This window comes from Grampus griseus, assembly GCF_964374135.1.
Source record: "Grampus griseus genome assembly, chromosome: 20".
Classification (NCBI taxonomy): Eukaryota; Metazoa; Chordata; class Mammalia; order Artiodactyla; family Delphinidae; genus Grampus; species Grampus griseus.
In genome coordinates, this window is record NC_139014.1 from 7,182,330 (window position 1) to 7,201,592 (window position 19,263).

General features: G+C 56.1%; 1 protein-coding gene across 1 annotated transcript in view; it reads left to right on the plus strand.

Annotated features, from left to right (window-relative positions):
• Positions 1-1,875: 1,875 nt before the first annotated feature.
• Positions 1,876-19,263, plus strand: part of MYO15B (myosin XVB) — a gene marked incomplete at its 5' end in the record, with an annotated part of 32,458 nt that continues 15,070 nt past the window's right edge. The window contains 23 exons of the mRNA XM_082678772.1: positions 1,876-3,899; positions 4,279-4,342; positions 4,577-4,686; positions 4,841-4,915; positions 5,217-5,337; positions 5,600-5,703; positions 5,828-5,891; positions 6,056-6,169; positions 6,285-6,446; positions 7,175-7,288; positions 7,402-7,460; positions 7,536-7,668; positions 8,795-8,890; positions 9,142-9,273; positions 10,030-10,155; positions 13,020-13,097; positions 13,287-13,402; positions 13,492-13,537; positions 13,676-13,800; positions 14,240-14,357; positions 14,598-14,755; positions 18,359-18,452; positions 19,118-19,174. Of these exons, the coding sequence (XP_082534898.1) occupies positions 1,876-3,899; positions 4,279-4,342; positions 4,577-4,686; positions 4,841-4,915; positions 5,217-5,337; positions 5,600-5,703; positions 5,828-5,891; positions 6,056-6,169; positions 6,285-6,446; positions 7,175-7,288; positions 7,402-7,460; positions 7,536-7,668; positions 8,795-8,890; positions 9,142-9,273; positions 10,030-10,155; positions 13,020-13,097; positions 13,287-13,402; positions 13,492-13,537; positions 13,676-13,800; positions 14,240-14,357; positions 14,598-14,755; positions 18,359-18,452; positions 19,118-19,174 (4,290 nt within the window). The remainder of the gene's footprint in view (positions 3,900-4,278; positions 4,343-4,576; positions 4,687-4,840; positions 4,916-5,216; positions 5,338-5,599; positions 5,704-5,827; positions 5,892-6,055; positions 6,170-6,284; positions 6,447-7,174; positions 7,289-7,401; positions 7,461-7,535; positions 7,669-8,794; positions 8,891-9,141; positions 9,274-10,029; positions 10,156-13,019; positions 13,098-13,286; positions 13,403-13,491; positions 13,538-13,675; positions 13,801-14,239; positions 14,358-14,597; positions 14,756-18,358; positions 18,453-19,117; positions 19,175-19,263) is intronic.

Consider the following 19,263-nt stretch of genomic DNA (forward strand, 5'->3'; position numbering starts at 1 on the left):
CCAGGTCTGAGGCTGGCTCCAGGAGATGTGCAGAGAGGTGGGTACAAGGCAGGTACAAGCCAACTGGAGAGCATACCAAGGAAAGGGCCACAATCTGGAACGTTACCTCCCCCACTCTGATTCTGGGCAGGGCTGCTGGTGAGGAGAGGCCAGAGTGAGTGGTCAGCAGGGGCACGGAGCCCTGCGGGGCAGGTCACAGGCCCTGGCTGGAGATCTCATCTGACTCCATCTTGGGTGCCCCGGAGCCTACCCTGCAGCAGCTGCCTTGCCCTGGGGCCATCCAAAAAGGGCTCATGAATCCTGCCTGGGTTTAACTACAGCATAACCATCAAGAAACAGATCCGCATCAATACAAAGATGGGTAAAGAATGAGAAAAGACAGGTCTCAGGAAAAAAAAAAAAAAGGCTGTAAGATGGAGGAAAGCTGCTTATTTTCACAGAGAAATGAATTTAAAAGACACTGAGGTTTGTCACGTTTCAGAGTGGCAAAAATGTTAGGTAACACCATGCCTCAGTGCCATGTTAAAATGGGTGGTCTCCTATCTTGTTAGTGGGAGTGTAAATTGATACAGCCTCTGTGGAGGAAAATTTGGAGCACTCCAAATTACAAATACACATACCCTGTGGCCCAGCAATTCTACTTCTAGGAATTGATTCTGCTTGGACACAGGTGGAGTCAATGTTGTTTGTAACTGAAGCAAAAGCTGAGATGAAGGCATCCTCCGTTTCAGACATAAAAGTCTGTTAGCCTAAAGCAATTTTTAAAAGTCAGTTATTTTACCAGGAAAACAGGTTTATTCAAGAGCAGCAAAGAATTACAACACAGGATAGCAACTATGGCCAGCAACACACAACCCTGCTAACGCAAAGGAGAGGAAACTTTTTTATAGAGGAGAAGGGGAAGTTGGGAAAGGCTGTTATAAACAAAAAGACCATTGGAGGAAATTGGGAATTTGAAGCACAGTGGCTTTTCATTGTCTTAGTTTGACAGTTTCTCATTGGCTGAGCTGTGCCAGGCAAGGAGAAAATCTTTTTTCCTCCAGCTGGCTGTAGTACAAAGTACATTTCTTTCCCTTGGGATCTGCATTGAGGTGGAGGGGTAAGCGTGTAAGAGCTCCCCCTTCTGGCCTCTGGACTCCATTTTAGTAAGGTTTCCCTTGATTAATTTTCACACTATCAATAAAGAATTGGTTAAACTATGGCACGTTCATTTGCTGGATTATTATGCAGTTGTAAAAAGAAAAGAAAAAGATCATTATGTACTATTATGAAATCTCCAAGTTAATCTGTTAGATTGGAAAAAGCAGAGTGGAGAGCCATGAGCTAGAAAAGCTTCCACCTGTGCTCAAAGGGAAAAAGAATACTTGCTTTTCTGTGCGTGGATAGCTCTTGAAGGCAATACAAGAAATGGGTAACCTGGACTTCCCTGGTGGCGCAGTGGTTAAGAATCCGCCTGCCAATGCAGGGGAGGAGGGTGGATTCCCCTAGAGACCCCAGGACGAGGAGGACGGTTCTTTTGGCACCCCTCACGCCCTGCTGAAGAAGCAGTGGGGCGGGAGCAGAGCATGGGCCCCCTCGATTTGGCGTGGTGCCAGGCTGACCTGGCCGTCAACAACTCCAGGCGGCACGGTCGCCCTGTCCACGGCCTTTGTCCGCAGTTGCAGCTCCTCTTTCCTGGGCGGCCTCCACTCTATTGTTGGCCGGGGAGGTCAGGACCCGCAGCCACCTGCATTATTGATGCTCACGCATAAAGCGGGAGATGCGGGGGCGGGTAGATTGAGCCTGTAGCCGCAACCTGTGATGTGCTGCCGAGGGCACCTGCGGGCAGCCAGCTCCTAGGGAAGAGGACAGGAGGGAGACGCCGGGAAACAAACCATGGTCAGGAGCAAGGGCAAAACGCCCCAGCGGCCGGAGGGACCCGGGAGGCCGACCTCCCGGGAGCAGGAATCCGGGTCGGCCAGCGCCGACAGCGCGCCCAGCCGGGAGCGCCGACAGGGCCGCGGTAAAGCCCACGGGGCGAGACCACGCTTGGAGCCCTGCACCGCGGGGGGCCAGGAGACCCCCGGTGGCCGCAGGAAGCCCACCGTAGAGGAGAACGGCGACTGCAGACGGCCAGAGGCTGGGCCGCCACCGGAGGCTGCGGGGAGACGAGGCAGCGCTTGGCGTCGGGGTTGCGGGCCTAAGGAGAACCACAAGCCTGGGGACGGCCGTGGGGGGAGCCTGGAGAAGAGTCTCCTCGGAGGAAGAAGGAGACGCGGGCGCGACCGCCGCAGGAGAAGAGGAAAAGGGCGGGGACGCTCGGTTCAGCGGGGCCGCCAAGAGACCCGCAGCCTCAATGGGGACACGTCGGATGGAGACGGGGCCAACTCCTGCCCGGACAGTGAAGTCCGCGAGGCCCTGGAGAGCGGCAGCCAGAGCGGTGGGGCCCCAGCGCGGCGGCCCAACTCGGAGCAAACGGACATGGGCTCGGGAAGCACCCAAACCGGTCCGGAGTCAGCGCTGGAGGCGCCGAGAGAACGCCCGAGCAGCGACGGCCTGGGCAGCGACGGCAGAGGCGGTGACAAGCCCCCCGCCGGGCCCCGGAGCCCGGAAGGATCGTCGGGGGCGAGGCCCCAGGGAGAGACCGAGGATTCCGAGACGGACACAGGCTTGAGTCTGGAGGGAGCCGGGCCTGGACGGAGCCTACGGGCAGCCTCAGGAACGACAAGCGGGTCCACTGAGGCCGAAGAGGCTGACCCGGCCAGTAAAGCTGCGGCCTCCAGTCCCCTCGAGGGCAGCCGCGCGTGCGTTCCCCGGAGCTCGCGGGCTTCTCGAGACCCCAGGCCGGCCCGGGACGCGAGAAGCAGTGGGGTGCAGCCCGAGGCTGAGCCGAGGGGCCCCGAGGCCGTTAGAGCCGAGGCCTCGACCGCCCGGGGTCAGCGTACCCAGGTCGGAGAGGGGGTGGGGAAGGTGCAAGAGGAGGAGGGCGTGAGCGAAGCGGGCGCAGGAGTCGCCCTGGTGGCGCTCGGCAGGCTTCGCGCGAGGCCCCCGCCAGGGCCCGCTCCCCAGGCCGCGGGTCCCTGCCGCTCGGGCCTCAAGGACCGGCTCCTGCGGGTGGCACGGGGCCTGGGCCTCCTGCGGTGGCTGCGGCTCCGGCCGCGGGCGGGCGAGGCGCGGGCGGCGGGCGAGGCGCGGGGCCGCGGGTCGGGGCTGAGCCGCGGTCTAGTGCTGAGCCTGGCGGGCGTAGAGGGGCTGGGCGGGCGACCGAGGGCTCCCCCTGGTGGCGGCTCGAGTTCCCCGCAGGTTGCGGAAAGGCCAGCCCCCGACGACCCTTCTGAGGACGCGGACCCGACTCCAGATCCCAAGTTTGCGGTCATGTTCCCCAGGATCCACAGGGCAGGGAGGACCTCGAGCAGCCAGAGCTCAGAGGAAGCGTCCGCGGACGCCCCCGCTGGGGAGGGGCACTTTTCGTCTTGTGCGGGGGCTTCAGGGGACAGTGAGGGGCGCAGGGCGAGTGGAGAAGGGGTGGCCGGGCGCCGCCACGGCTCTCTCGGCCCGACTCCCTCCGACGAGCCCCCACTCGAGAGAGGCTCCAGCAGCGAAGCAGAGCCGGAGACCTTGGGAGCCGAGGCTCCGGTGCACTGGGCGCAGGGCGAGGACCCCCGCGAGGACCCTGGGATTGGCACCGAAGCACTGCTGCCCCGACTCATCTTGGAGACCCGCCTGCGGCGGGAGAGGAGCCCGAGCCCCTGCAGGTTCCTGAGGGATCGATGGGAGCCGGAGGATGAGACCGAGGAGGCGCTGGAGAAGGACCTGGAGCTGAGCCTCGGGCCGGGCCTGGAGGCGCCGCCCTTTCCCGGCGCCGAGGACAGGAGCCTCGGGGAAGGCCTGGAAGACACCGAGGACCTGGCCCGGCTGCGGTGAGCGGGCGCGGTCCCAAACCTGCCATGCCTGGGTCACACTTGCTCGTATCCCATCCTACCCCCGTTCTTTTATGAATTGTATCCTTACATGGGATTTTGCCACGCAAGGTTGTCTGGTTGGAAGGGGCAGGTGAGGGGTGAGAATCAGGTGCTCCTTCCTTCTCTAATTGGCACAAAGCTTCCCTCTGGGTCAGCAGCCTGGTCCTGCTTGTAGCGCCCACAGCGCTGGTAATTTGCTTAGCAGCCGGACCCCTGTACTATGGACCAGCTCGGAGAGGGCGCATGACTTGGTGGAAGTGTCTCTGCAGCCAGTGGCAGCGCTAACCCAGGATCTTCTGCCCCCAACGCCCTGCTTCTCCACCCTGCTTCCCTACAGGCCGGTGTGCGACAGCTCCTTGCTGCTGTGCCTCAAGAAGAGGTTTTACCTGGGCCGAATCTATGTACGGGGGACCCAAGAGGGGATGGTGGGCCGGGATTCCCTTTCCTCAGGGATCAGAGGGCCCTCCGGGCACCCCTGGAGGGCTTTCCCCTCCATCTTTCTCCTCCCTGGGCTGGGTGCTGAACCCTCTCTGGGGTCCTGCAGAGCGGGGAGGGGCCGGGGGCATCAGAGCTCCACTCTATTTGCATCACCTGCTCCCTCCATGTTCTGATGAGAGCTTCCACTTTCCTCCCAGACCTTTGGGGGGCCCCTCCTGCTCGCTCTGAACCCCCGCCGGCCCCTGCCTCTCTTCTCACCTGAGGTCCTGGCCAGCTACCACCCTAGGAAGACCCCTAACACCACCCCGTACGTGAATTTGCCCCACCAGCCCTCTGCTCACCCCCAGCATGTCCCATTGACTGAGGTCCAAGGCATGGCAGGCACGACCTGCCTACGCCCAGGAGGCCCCAGATGCCCATCTCTGGTAACCTTCTCATCTGCTTCCACCCTCCTCCCCCAGACACATCTTTGCCATCGTGGCAGCAGCCTATAGCCTGTCTCAGAGCACCGGGCAGGGCACCTGCATCCTCCTGGGGTGAGTGGTGGCTGCCCTGCTTGGCTGAACCTTCAGGCCGCGCTGAAGGCCAGGAGGAAGGGGATGTGAGGTCTGCATTTGAAACTGCCTGTCTGGTCCACTGCTGGGCAACAGCTCTGGACTTCCTGAGACTGTGCCCCTTGAACGAGGCATCTTGGGGACTTTTTTCTGTTTGGTCTCTATGCCCCAGGTCTATGTTTCTGCATTTCTGGGAGTCTCCTTTAGGGCAGGTATCACTTCCAGGTGGGCATATCCCCACTTTCGGGCTCGATGGGATTGTCCTATGTGCCCCTTCCTGGAGACCCTGCCAGCCTCCCTCCTGCAGTGGGCACAGCGGCTCTGGGAAGACAGAAGCTTCCAGAAAGATTGTGCAGTTCCTAAGCAGCCTGGAGCAGGGACAGACAAGGGACAGAGGATGTCGGGTGAGGGGCAGCTCGCCATTTCCCAGGGATCCAAGAGGGACCATGCTACTCCTTTGGGCCAGAAGGGTGGTCTTCAGGCCTCTGGCTTCCCCTCGGGGTCAGCCCGAGGCATTGCCTACTGCGAGGACAGGGAGGGCTGGGGTGACTGACCCCTCCGTGGACCAACAGAGCTGCCAGGTACATAGTGTCCTCGGCCAGGATACCTGATCAGTGGGCACCACTGCTGCTCCCAGGGGTACTTGAATGCCCCTCCCCCATCCAGCTGGACGATGTGCTGCCCATGCTCAGCAGCTTTGGCCACGCCAAGACAGTCCTCAACTCCAACGCCAGCCGCTTTGGCCAGGTCTTAGGCCTCTGCCTGCAGCAGTGAGTGACGGGGGTCCAGGTGGGCGGGGTCACCCAGGATCAGTTTCCCTTACTGGGAAGCTGAGGCTGCTGCCCTTGGGTCCAGCCCACGGTGGGTCCCTCACTCAGTGTCCTGTGTCCACAGAGGGGTCATCCTGGGAGCCTCTGTGTCACATTACCTGCTTGAGACCTCGAGGGTGGTGTTTCAGGTATGACCTGGCCCGCTGCTCCCAGAGTGGGAAAGAGGGAGGGGCCGCTGCGAGCGGCTGTGGTCCCTCAGCCCCCAAGCCTGCCTTCCCCAGGACTTGTCCTTGCTCCCCTGGGGCACAGGACCAGGCCGTTGCTCCCCCTAAGCCAGTCCTTCTCCCCTGAGGCCCAGGCTGAGCGGAGCTTCCATGTTTTCTATGAGCTGCTGGCGGGGCTGGACCCCATGGCACGGGAACGGCTCTCCCTACAGGGGCCGGAGACCTACCACTACCTCAACCAGGTGGGGGAAGGCCCCCTCGGTGCTGGACCACGGGGACCGCCCAGGGGAGGGTCTGAGGAGAGGGAAGCTGCGGGCGGCCAGACTCCTCACCCCTCACCCCTGCTGTGCTCTGCAGGGCCGGGCCTGCAGGCTCCGGGGCAAGGAGGACGCCCAGGACTTCACAGGACTGGTGAAGGCCCTGCAGGTGCTGGGCTTGGGCACCGAGGAGCTGACTGCCGTCTGGGCTGTGCTGGCTTCTGTCCTGCAGCTGGGCAACATCTGCTTCTCCTCCTCAGAGGTGAGCTCCCTCTGAGACGCTGGGTTGGTGGCGGCTTGTTTGCACCATCACGAGGGCAGAAATCACAATGCCAAACACTTGTGTGCAGGAGACAGTAAGGCCCCGGGCCACCATCAGGGCCTCACCACTGCCCCCGAAAGCAGATGAACTCCCATCGTACAGATGAGAAAACTGAAACCGGGGTCTTCTGCATCTATACCGATCCTGTCCCGCTAAAGTGCCACTCTAAGGAGGATGCTTGGCATTAATTGAGCAGCTATTATGTACCTGGCACTGTGTAGATCACTCTACATATATTTTCTTTTCATTTTTTTGGCCACACCGCGCAGCTTGCGGGATCTTAGTTCCCTGACCAGGGATTGAACCCGGGCCCCCGGCAGTGAACGTGCCGCGTCCTATAACCGCTGGACCGCTGAGGAATTCCCTGCATATATTTTCTAATTCATTGCTCCTGAGAACACCATAACATAAAAATTGTTGTTTCGCCTTTAACAATAAGACAGTGGAGACTCGGAGAAGGAAAGAGGCTTGTCAGGGCCGCCAGTTAGTGGAGAGGTAAAGTCAGGATTCACACTCAGGCCCTCAGACTCCGGAGCCAGCTCCTACCTGCCCAGATCTACCTTTGGGTAACAGGGCACCTTGCCAGGCAAAGCAAGGCCCTGCCCCTGCCCCATGGGAAGCAGCCAGTCCACAAGCAGAGCTCTCCCTGCCCCCTCCCGCCTGTCCAGAGGGAGTCACAGGAGGTGGCTGCCGTGTCCAGCTGGGCTGAGATCCACACAGCAGCCCGGTTGCTGCAGGTGCCGCCCGAGCGCCTGGAGGGGGCTGTCACCAGGAGGGTCATGGTGAGCTCGGGGGTCCTGGGGAGGTGGGGGCCTGACCAGTCCACCCGAAGGCTTGGGGAGCACGAGTGTGGGCCTTGGGCCTGACGTACCACATGCACATCCTCTGCCCTCAGGAGACGCCCTATGGCCGGGTCTCGAGATCCCTGCCCGTGGAAAGTGCCATCAGCGCCAGGTGGCCCTGGGGACAGGAGAGAGCTGTGAGCAGGCCCGGCCCCTGCTGCACGAGGCTCACTCCCCCTGCCCACAGGGACGCCCTGGCCAAGGCCCTGTACTCGCGGCTCTTCACCTGGCTTCTGAGGAGGACCAATGTGCGGCTGGCACCCCCCGGGGAGGGAGGCAGCGTGGCCACTGTCACTGTCGTCGATGTCTACGGCTTTGAGGTCACCCCGGGGGCGGGGCCCAGGACGGGGTGCCCACCTCATCCTGGTTATTTCTGGGGACCCCAGCAGCTTCCCTCTGTGGGGGCGCTCGTGCGCTGCCTGCCTTTCTGACCGTAAGATGGTCCACGAGACAGCTGCGTGCTCCATAGGTACAGCCACCTGCCCTGTCCAGCCCTGCCGTCGGCTCTGGAGAGTTCTGCCTGCTTGGCCTTGCAGAGTCTCACAGGAGCCCTTAAGACGATGAAAGACCCTCGGATGGGTCAGCCTCGCCTGCTGTGTACCCAGAGGAGAGGGAAGAGAGGGGATCCCCCAAATCACACTGAGTTTTTCATAAGCTCCTCACCCCTTTCCAGAACATCCTGTTTCCTCAAGGCAGGGAGGAGGGGCGAGAGCAAGAGGAGGTGGCCCCCACCTCAGTCCTTGGATGGGCGCTGTGCCCAGTCCCCTGCTCTCTCCTCCTCTCCAGCGTGTCCTTGGTGACTATCTGCTCTCTGAGGAGGGGATGGCCGTTGCCCGTGTGTGTGTGTGTGTGTGTGTGTGTGTGTGCGCGCGTGCATGTACGCACATGCGTGCTCTTGTGTGTATTTTAGAACATGTCAAAACTCTGTGCAAAGCTACACGAAGCGGGGGCTCTGCTGGGCTTACTAGGAAAGTGCTGAGGGGCACAGAGGAAGGAGCCTGTAATTCCAACAGGAGGGATGCTGGAAGGCTTCTTGGAGGCGGCAGCCTGGAGCTCTGCTTACGAGGATGTGGCATTCTGATAGCCAGCGAGTTAGGCTGTAGCAAGAGGTGTCTTCTAGACCACAGGATGGCTATGATCAGAGGCCCGAAGGCTCACAGTGGTGCTAAGGCAGAAGGCAGGGGTGTGGGTCGTTGGAGGGAGGAAGCATGATCGAGGCTGGGACTGGGCTGAGGCGGCCTGCATGCTGTGCCAGGATCTTTGGACTTGTCCCTGGAGGAGGAAGCATCAGCCCTAGGGCACCACTCCCGCCTAGTGCTGGGGAGAATGGGGGCAGCCGTGGGAGGGGGATGAAGGGAACCAGGCCTGTGTGCTAGCCCCCCGACCAGCTGCCCTGTGCCCCCACCTCGTGTGGGTGCCCACCTCACTGCCCACGCGCCCCCCCAGGCACTGCGGGTCAACGGCCTGGAGCAGCTGTGCAACAACCTCGCCAGTGAGCGCCTGCAGCTCTTCTCCAGCCAGATGCTTCTGGCCCAGGAGGAGGTATGGGGAGCTGGGCATGGAGGCGGCAGGGGGACACCCAGCTGTATCCCAGAACAGAGGCCATCCCTGGTAAAGAGAAGGCACTACACCGAGAGCTCTGCCCCAAAGCCCCCTTGCTATGGGCCGTCTCAGTCCTTCTGAGGCTCAGTTTACTCATCTGTAAAGTGGGAGGGCCATCCTTGCTCTGGCTCAGATGAGGTCCCCCCACGAACATGGGTGGTCTCTGTAAACCAAATGCTGGCTGTTCCCAGGAGGAGTGTCGGAGGGAGTTGTTGCCCTGGGTGCCCATCCCCCAGCCTCCGCAGGAGTCCTGCCTGGATCTCCTGGTGGACCAGCCCCACAGCCTCCTGAGTATCCTGGATGCCCAGACATGGCTGTCCCAGGTGAGCCCCCAGTGTCGGGGACAAGGAGTGGGGGCCCTGGTGGCCAGGCCAGAGCCAGCAGGAACTCCCAGGGGAGCAATAAAGTGCTGAGGTCCTGGGACCCTGCCCACAGGCCCTCAGCACAGCTTGGGAAAGCAGCGGCCACACTGGCTTCAAATCCTGTCTCTGGGTGATCCTGAGTGCGATTCCCGACTTCTCCAAGAGTCCTCGCTGCAGAGGGGGACAGTTGTGCCTGAGGGGCAGGGTGGTGGGGACTGTGCAGGCCCCATGAGGGGCTTGTGAGGCTTTCCCCAAATATTCGTTGTTATAAGTTCCTTAGCACTATAAAATAATCTCTTACCGGATGGCTTTTTAAAAGTATCTTGGAAAGACTTGTTCAGAAACACATGTAACTGTGAGACCAGACTCCCAGGAGTGATGGCTAAATCTGCCTTAAAGTTCCCCTAGCCCCATTTCTTTTAAATGATTTCGTCAAGGGTCCTCTAAGCCACCAAATCTTATTGACTGAGGTGTACAAGGCTACTGTGTTTTTTCTCAAATGGGAGCCAATTGTCCAAAATAGTCCCTGGGATAGAAGCCGTGCCCTTTCTAAGGACTCAGATGTGGAGTGACTCTTCCTGAAAGAGAAGTTTGGGGACCAAAACCAAAGCTCACCTTCTGTTCAGTGCGTGTGGTTTTGGGGAGCAGGGGAGGGAAGCACAGTCCCAGCAGGGGAATGGCACCTGCAAAGGCCTGAGAAGCTCTTCCTCTTCTCAGGCCACGGACCACACCTTCCTGCAGAAGTGCCACTACCACCACGGCGACCACCCGCGCTACACCAAGCCCCAGCTGCCCCTTCCCATCTTCACCGTGCGGCATTACGCTGGGACCGTCACCTACCAGGTATCAGGGTGAATCAGTGAGGGCAGTGTGACCCTGGGGAGTCACCTGACGGGTGAGAGGGGTAGGTGTGGGGAGGCCCCTTCCAAGGCTTGGCCATCTGTCCCCACCTGGGCCCTTGGCCTCACCTAGTGCATGACTTACTGAGTTCTGGGTGGGCATCATGGGGTGGGGAGGGTCAAGGCCTTGGGACCTTCCAGTCCAAGAGGGGCAGAGTGTATGCATGGGACCTGGCTCTGATAACCTCAGGCAGTCTACTTCTCCTTCTGAACCTCCATTTCCTCATCTGTAAAATGGGAATGGGAGTCCAGCCTATAGCATTGTCCTGAGGATTAATGCAATTACATGGAAATGGCGGGTCAGGGGCCTGGCAGATACTAGGTGCTCACTGAAGGGATTCTCCTCTCCCCTTTATGAGTTTCATGACTACTGCACACCTACCCAGGAGGAGAGCTGCTGAGGGGAGGGGGCCTGGTTTAAAGGCTAGGACCAGGTGACTGGTTTGAGGTGGGGCAAGTCAGGTAAGGCTTCCTGGAGGAGGTGACATGCTCTGGTTGTAGAAGAAAACATACAAACTACACAGGAGTTATCCACACGTGAAACACAAGGAGTATATGTCAATTATACCTCAAAAAAAGTCACATCTAAAAAAAAAAAGGAAGAAACAGAAGGAGATTGACTAAAGAAAACTATAAAATTGTATTGAAGGTCACAAAAGAAGACTTAAAAATGGAGGGAAAAGCCACATTTCTGTTGGGGAGCCCTATATTGTTCACTCTTTCCCAGTTAATCTAGAAAAGTCATGTAATTCCAGACAATACTCCAATGGGGCTTTTATGAGAGAAGGAGAGGTGGATTTTAACAAAATTATTCTGAAGTATTATATGGAAAATAAATGCATAAGAATAGCTAATAAGATATAAAAAGCAAATGATTATGGAGGCATTTGCTCTATCAGATATTAAAACATATTTTAAAGCTCTAGCAATTAAAAGATTATGGTATTGATAAGGAGCAGACCCATCAATGAGACAGAATTGAAAACCCAATAAACAGACCCAAAAGTGTAACAAAGAACTGGGTATGTGACAAAGGCGGCCTTTAAAAAAATGTGGTAAAGTATACACAACATAAAATTTCCCATTCTAACCATTTTTAAGGGTACATTTCCGTGTCTTTAAGTACATTCACAATGTTGTGTAACCATCACTGCTATCCATTTCCAGTACTTTTTCATTATCCCAAACAGAAACAACTTACCCATTAAACATTAAGCTCCAATTCCCCCTTCCTCAGACTCTGGCAATATCTAATCTACTTTCTGTATCTATAAATTTGCCTATTCTTATGTAAGTGGAATCATAACACACACACACACACACACACACAATCCTTATGTGTCTGACTTATTGCATTGAGCATAATGCTTCCAAGGTTCATCCATGTTGTAGCATGTGTCAGAATTTCCTTCCTTTTCATGGCTGAATAATATTCCGTTGTATGTATAGACCACATTTTGTTTATCCATTCATCTGCTGATGGACATGAATTGTTTCCACCTTTTTGGCTATTGTGAATAACGCTGCTGTGAACATGGGTGTACAAGTAACTGTGTGAGTCGCTGCTTTCAATTCTTTTGGGTGTCTGCCTAGGAGAGGTTTGCTGGGCCATATGGTAATGCTATGTTTACCTTTTTGAGGAGCCACCAAACTATTCCTCAGTGATTGCACCATTTTATAGTCCCACCAGCAATGTATTGGGGGTTCCAGTTTTTCTACATCCTTGCAAATACTTGTTATTTTCCGTTTTTGAAAATTATAGTCATCCTAGTGGGTGTGAAGTGGTATCTCATTGGGTTTTTTTTTTTGTTTTCTTTTTCATTGTGGTTTTGATTTGCATTTCTCTAATGACTAACGATGTCAAGCATCTTTTCATGTGCTTCTTGGCCATTTGTGTCTCTTCTTTGGAGAAATATCTATTCAAGTCCTTTGCCCATTTTTGAATTGAGTTGGTTTGGGGTTTGTTTATTTATTTTTGGCTGCCTTGGGTCTTCGTTGCCACACACAGGCTTCCTCTAGTTGCAGCGAGCAGGGGGCTACTCTTCATTGCAGTGCACGGCTTTCTCATTGTGGTGGCTTCTCTTGTTGCGGAGCACGGGCTCTATGTGTGTGGACTTCAGTAGTTGTGGCATGTGGGCTCAGTAGTTGTGGTGCATGGGCTTAGTTGCTCCGCAGCATGTGGAATCTTCCTGGACCAGGGATCGAACCAGTGCCCCCTGCATTGGCAGGCGGATCCTTAACCACTGTGCCACCAGGGAAGTCCTGAATTGAGTTGTTTTATTTTTTTTGTTGTTGTTAAGTTGTAGGAGTTCTTTACATAATCTGCATATTAAACCGTTATATGTGATATTTTCTCCCATTTTGTAGGCTGTCTTTTCACCCTCTTAGTACTGTATTTTGATACACAAAAGTTTTTCGTTTTAATGAAATCCAGTTTATCTATTTTTCCTTTGTTGCCTGTGCTTTTAGTGTCATATTCAGGAAATCGTTGCCAAGTCCAATGTCATGAAGCTTTCTCCCTTTGTTTTCTTCTAAGAGTTTTATAGTTTCAGGTCTTACATCTGGGTCTTTGATCCATTCATTTTGAGTTAATTTTGGTACGTGGTGTGAGATGAGTCCAACTTCAAAGGGGGGCTTTGTAAAACATTTTTTTTAATGAAGTATAGTTGATTTACAGTGTTGTGTCAAAGGTGGCCTTATAACTCAGAGGGGAGAGGCTGGATTATTTTGCAAAGGGACTGGCTTCCACACCCAGCCTTCTCTCCTTGGCTCCCCACCCCCACCCCCCGCCCACATTATCTCTTGCAGGTTCACAAGTTTTTAAACAGAAACCAGGATCATCTTGACCCTGCTGTGGTGGAAATGCTTGCCCAGAGCCAGCTCCAGGTACCCCTGCCGGACGCCCTGTCCCCCCATTCTGCCCTCTCCACCCTGACAGCCTTGCCCAAGGAGCTAGTCTTCAAGCCCCTGGCAACCTGAACCTTTGGCCGGCCCACCCTGGCTCCCCAGGGGTCGGGATGAGGGGCAGGCTGGACAGGCCCAGGTGAGCTGGCTTGGCCCCCTCTCACCCCACAGCTGGTGGGTAGCCTGTTCCAGGAAGCAGAGCCCGAGTCTGGGGACGGACCAGGCAAACCCACGCTGACCTCTCGCTTCCAGCATTCCCTGGGGGACCTCCTAGCCCGGCTGGGCAGGTGAGAATAGGGCCCCCCACACTCAACCCCAGGGAGTTTGAATGGAGGGGCCAGTCTGTGCTCAAGTGACCGCCCCTTCCACCCACCAGGAGCCATATCTATTTCATCCAGTGCCTCAACCCCAACCCGGGAAAGGTGAGCTCTCCCAGCACCTGGCGCCAGAGCCCTCCCACCCCTGGCCGCCCCCCTCAGCCCTCCTCGGCCCTGCCCCACCTTCCCCACAGCTCTGAGCCCCTCAATTCAGCTCTCCTTGGCTCTGCCCCGTGGCCACAGCTTCCGGGCCTCTTTGATGTGGGTTACGTGGCAGAGCAACTGCGCCAGGCGGGCATCCTGGAGGCCGTGTGTACCCGCAGCGCCAACTTCCCCGTTCGCGTGCCTTTCCAGACCTTCCTGGCCAGGTAGGGGCCCAGGATGCGGGCAGCCCCGGGGCGCAGGCACCTCAGGGCCAGGGCTCACTAGGAAGGCCCCCTGGAGTGGCTGGCGGACCTGGGGCTTTTTCGGGAGCGGGGGATGGACACACTTTCCCAGGGACCCTGGGCCTGACGTCCAACCCTCCCTCCTTCCTTTCTCTCTGTCTCTCCTTCTCTCCCTCCATCTGCGTCTCCTTTTACTGTTCGTCACCCGCACACCTCTCCACGCCTCTGTGCATTCACCCGCCCCTCGTCCTCTCAGCAAAACTCTCCTGAGTGCCTGGCACATAGTAGGTGCTTTCCAAATCATTGTTGAATGACTTATAGACTGAATAGACCCCGAGGGGTTCAGGGGTCAAATGAGTGTGGAGGGAGGTCCCCTCTGTGCTTGTTCCGACCTCCGCAAGATTCTCTGTCCTTGGGGCAGGTTCCGGGCCCTGGGGACAGAGGGACAGGAAGAGCTCTCTGACCGGGAAAGATGTGGCACCATCCTGAACCAGGTGTTTGGGGCTGAGTCGCCCCTCTGTCACCTGGGAGCCACCCAGGTGGGTGGTGTGTATGAGCAGGGAAGCAGCAGGTATGGCTGGAAAGTGGGAGGAACATTTTGGGACCAACTCATGATTTGGTGGTCCTTCTGGGTCGTGGGGAGATGGAGTGGGCCGGGTGTCCCGGGCACCCCAGTAGAATCAATAGTTTGGCAGAAAGGAGGAGGCTGAGGCCTCGGGAGAAGGGCAGGGTGGTCTCCAGCCACCTGGCCTGCCCCCAGCCCAAACCTCTGCCCCCAGGTGCTACTGCAGGAGCTGGGCTGGCAGCAGCTGGAGCGGCACCGGGCCCAGCAGCGCGCCCAGGCCCTGCTCACCCTGCACCGAGGCCTCTGCGCCAGCCTCTCCTGTCAACGCCTTCGCCTCCTACCACGGATTCGCGTGCGTGGGCTCCAGGCCAGGTGTGCAGAGTGGGGCGAGACTGTAGGCCTCCTCACGGTGGCGGGGCAGGGTCGGGGGGGCGTAGGGCCTCAAGGCTAGTCTGCCTGCTTCCCATCAGCACCGGACTCTCCTTGCTGGCATCCCCACCATGCCGTCTCTGCTTGAATACCCCCAGCCACGAGAAGCTCATTACCTGCTAGGCCAGTCAAACCTGCGGTCTTGACCCCTTGACTGTTCTTTTCTCTAGTCTGTTCTCCACTCTGCAGCAAGAATACTCTTTTAAAAGCGTGAATCAGGTTGTGTGAGGCCCTGCCTACCTCTCCAGCCTCGACGTAGCCCGGACTTTTACACTCCAGGCTCTTTGGGCTTCGTGGTCCTATGATGCTCCCCTCGCCCTTCTCGCCTCATTAGCTCCAGCCCCACTCACCCTGCACTGCCCGTCTTCACTCATCCATCCAACAGCTGTTGGTTGACCATCTTCTCCATCTACCCTGGGCCAGGTGCTGGCAACACAGGGAGGAAGGTGCAAGCATCTTCACACAGGCACAGGGATGGTGCCTTCCAGGCTAGCTGGGGAGTCAGATGCAGACAGTAAACCAGCTTCCAGTCGCCCCAAAGGGGATTGTTTAAGGACTGAGAACAAAATGAAGGCAGTGCCATGGACACCAGGGAAGCCTCGGAGAAGGGGGCACCCGTCACCACTATATGTTTCCAAAACGTTTTCATCACCAGCGGGAACTCTATACCCATTCAGCAATGATGCCTCACTCTCCCTTCCCTCCCACCCCTGGTAACCTCCAGTATGCTTTCCATTGCTGTGAATTTGCCTATTCTAGATATGACGTCTAGGTTGACTCATACAAATTCCTTTTACACCTGGCTTACTGCACTAAGCATAGCGTTTTCAGGGTTCGTCCCTGTCGTAACATGTGTCAGAATTTCATGTCTTTTTATGGCCGAAAATTGTTCCATTGTGTGGACGGACCGCATTTTGTTTATCCATTTATCTGTCCGTGGGTTGTTTCTACCTTTTGGCTTATTGTGAATAAGGCTGCTATGAACACAAGTGTACAAGTAACTGATCAAGTTTCTGCTTTTGGTTCTTTTGGATCTCTATCTGGGAGTGGAAATCCTGAGTTATACGGTAATTCTGTCTTTATCTTTTTGAGGAATTGCCAAACTGTTTTCCACAGTGGCTGCACCATTTTATATTCCTACCAGCAATGTGTGAAGGTTCCAGTTTCTCTGCATCCTTGCCAATACTTGCTACTTTCTGCTTTTTAAATGATAGCCATCCTAGTGGGTGTGAGGTGGTATCTCATTGTGGTTTTGATTTGCATTTCTTTAATGACTAATGATGTTGAGCATCTTTTCATGTACTTCTTGGCCATTTGTGTATCTCTTTGGAGAAATAGCTATTCAAGTCCTCTGCCTGCCTTTTTTTTCCTTTGGGAATTTATTTATTTATTTATTTTTGGCTGTGTCGAGTCTTCATTGCTGTGCGTGGGCTTTCTCTAGTCGCAGTGAGCAGGGGCTGCTCTTCGTTGCGATGCGCAGGCTTCTCATTGCGGTGGCTTCTCTTGTTGCGGAGCACGGGCTCTAGGTGCGCGGGCTTCAGTAGTTGTGGCACACGGGCTCAGTAGTTGTGGCTTGCAGTCTCAGTAGTTGTGGCTTGTGGGCTCTAGAGCGCAGGCTCAGTAGTTGTGGTGCACAGGCTTAGTTGCTCTGCAGCATGTGGGATCTTCCCGGACCAGGGCTCGAACCCGTGTCCCCTGCGTTGGCAGGCGATTTCTTAACCACTGTGCCACCAGGGAAGTCCCCCTCTGCCTGCTTCTTAATTGGGTTTTTTTTTTTTCATTGAGTTGTAGGAGTTCTTTATATGTTCTGGATATTAAACCTTTATCAAATGTGTGATTTGCAAGTAGTCTCCCATTACGTGGGTTGTCATTTCATTCTCTTTTTTAAATTAAAATTTTTTAATTTATTTATTATTCATTTTTGGCTGCATTGGGTCTTCGTTGCTGCACATGGGCTTTCTCTAGTTGTGGCAAGCGGGGGCTACTCTTTGTTGTGGTGTGCTGGCTTCTCATTGTGGTGGCTCGTCGTGTTGTGGAGCATGGGCTCTAGGCGCGCGGGCTTCAGTGGTTGTGGCACGTGGGCTCAGTAGTTTCGGCTTGCGGGCTCTAGAGCGTAGGCCCAGTAATTGTGGTGCACAGGCTTAGTTGCTCCACAGCATGTGGGATCTTCCCGGACCAGGGCTCGAACCCGTGTCCCTTGCATTGGCAGGTGGATTCCCAACCACTGTGCCACCAGGGAAGCCCTCTTTTCATTCTCTTGAAAGTGACCTTTTATGTACAAAAGCTGTAGATTTATTTTTTTATTGAAGTATAGTGATTTACGATGTTTCAGGTGTACAGCAAAATGATTCAGTTACAAATATATACATACATACATAATACATATATATACGCTTTTTCAGATTCTTTTCCATTATAGGTAATTACAAGATATTAAATATAGTTCCCTGTGCTATACAGTAGATCCTTGTTGTTTATCTATGTTATGTCTAATAGTATATATAGATTTATTTTAAATATTTATCATGCTCAGGGTTCCTTCATTGAGGAGTCTGGTCTTTCTTATATCTGGAAAATTCTCAAAGATATTGTCTCTTCCAGGATCTCCTGTTAGACTTCCAGTGAATGTTATTTTTTCATTTTTTAGAAGTTCTGCTTCTTAAATAATAATATGTCAGACTCTATTCCAAACACACCTTTTAATTCATTTCATCTTATTGTGGGGCAGGCATTACAATACTTCTCAATTTAGAGATGATGAAAATAAAACACAGAGGTAAAGTAGGGAATTCCCTGGCGGTCCAGTGGTTAGGACTCAGCGCTTTCTTTCTTTCTTTTTTTTTTTTTAATAAATTTATTTATTTTTGGCTGCGTTGGGTCTTCGTTGCTGCGTGCAGGCTTTCTCTAGCTGCGGCGAGTGGGGGCTACTCTTCCTTGTGGTGCGCAGGCTTCTCATTACGGTGGCTTCTCTTGTCACGGAGCACGGGCTCTAGGCGCACGGGCTTCAGTAGCTCTGGCTCGTGGGCTCTAGAGCACAGGCTCAGTAGTTGTGGCGCACGGGCTTAGTTGCTCCGCGGCATGTGGGATCATCCCGGACCAGGGCTCGAACCTGTGTCCCCCGCATTGGCAGGCGGATTCTTGACCACTGCGCCACTAGGGAAGTCCAGGACTCAGCGCTGTCACTGCCAGGGCCGGGTTTGATCCCTGGTCGGGGAACTCAGATTCCACATGCCATGCGGCGTGGCCAAAAAACAAAAGCAGATAAACCCCAGAGAGGTAAAGTAACTTATCCGAGACGGCAGTGACTAACCGGTAGGGGAACGAGCCCGCGTGGTCGGCGCCAGAGTCCCAGATCTCGATCCTCGGGCACAGCAGCCTCTCAGTTTACCTGCTGGTCTTTCGAAGTGTCGTGTCCTTTCCCTGTTGCTGCCCTTCGGCAGCCGGGGGCTTCACTGGGGTCCGATTTTACATTCACGTCTTGGCTTGGAGGATTCAGGTATCGGGTGTGAGTTTGGACTCCTCACCAACCCCCTTCCCGGCCTCCAGGAAGTGGTACCTCCGGCGGCGGGCAGCTCTGGGGCAGCTGAACACCGTCCTGCTGGCGGGCCGGCGCCTGCTCTGGAGACAGCGGAGAGGGCAGGTGAAGCACATGGATGGGTCCTGCCCAGGGCAGCTCAGGGGAGAAGCCAGGCAGCCTTGCCGGCCACGTTGGCCAAATCCCGACAGTGTCCACCCTCCAAGTGCAGCCGCACGAGGACCGAGGCCTCGGAGACCATTGCTGGTGGAGCTCCTTCCGTCCCCCTCTGCCTGGCCAGGGTAGCCTGGGGCCTCCAGGAGGCTGTCGCCTTCCTTCATGCCTGCCCACTGCCAGGGCCTGGCTCTCCCCTGCTGGCTGGGGGTGCCTCCCATCCCCTCCAGGCCTCCCTTGGACTGTTCCCCTCTTGCCCTGTGACTCCAATCTGAGGGCCATAAAACAGCTCAAAGGTCAATGCCCACGTAATGCCCCACTCTCTGGCCCCTCCCTGGCTGGACTTTGTCCCTTGGGACCATTCCTTCCCTTCTTCCCTCCTCTTCCCGGTGCCCTGGCAGACGGGCAGAGACAGCCACAGCGCTAAGGCTAGTGAGGGCTCTGGAGGGCTGGGGGCAGACAGCTGGCCCCCTGGGTCTGCACCCCTTCCTCCACTGGTGTGGGGTCCTCCTGGGAGGAGGAGGGGCAGCTGCACTGCTGCGTGGGGGAGGGGCCTCTAGGGAGCTCCCGGTGGCGCCTCACGGAGGCATCGTCTCCTCCTGCATCTCCCCCAACAGCTTGGGCATCGGTGCAGCTGGCACGGCGTCGGGGCCTCCAAGAAGGGGCCAAGCATGGTAGGTGGCCTGGAAGCTGGGTTGTGAACCCGCTGAACCTGGCCTGGCTTGAGGGGGAGCGTGGGGTTCCAGGGGTGCCGAGATGGGTC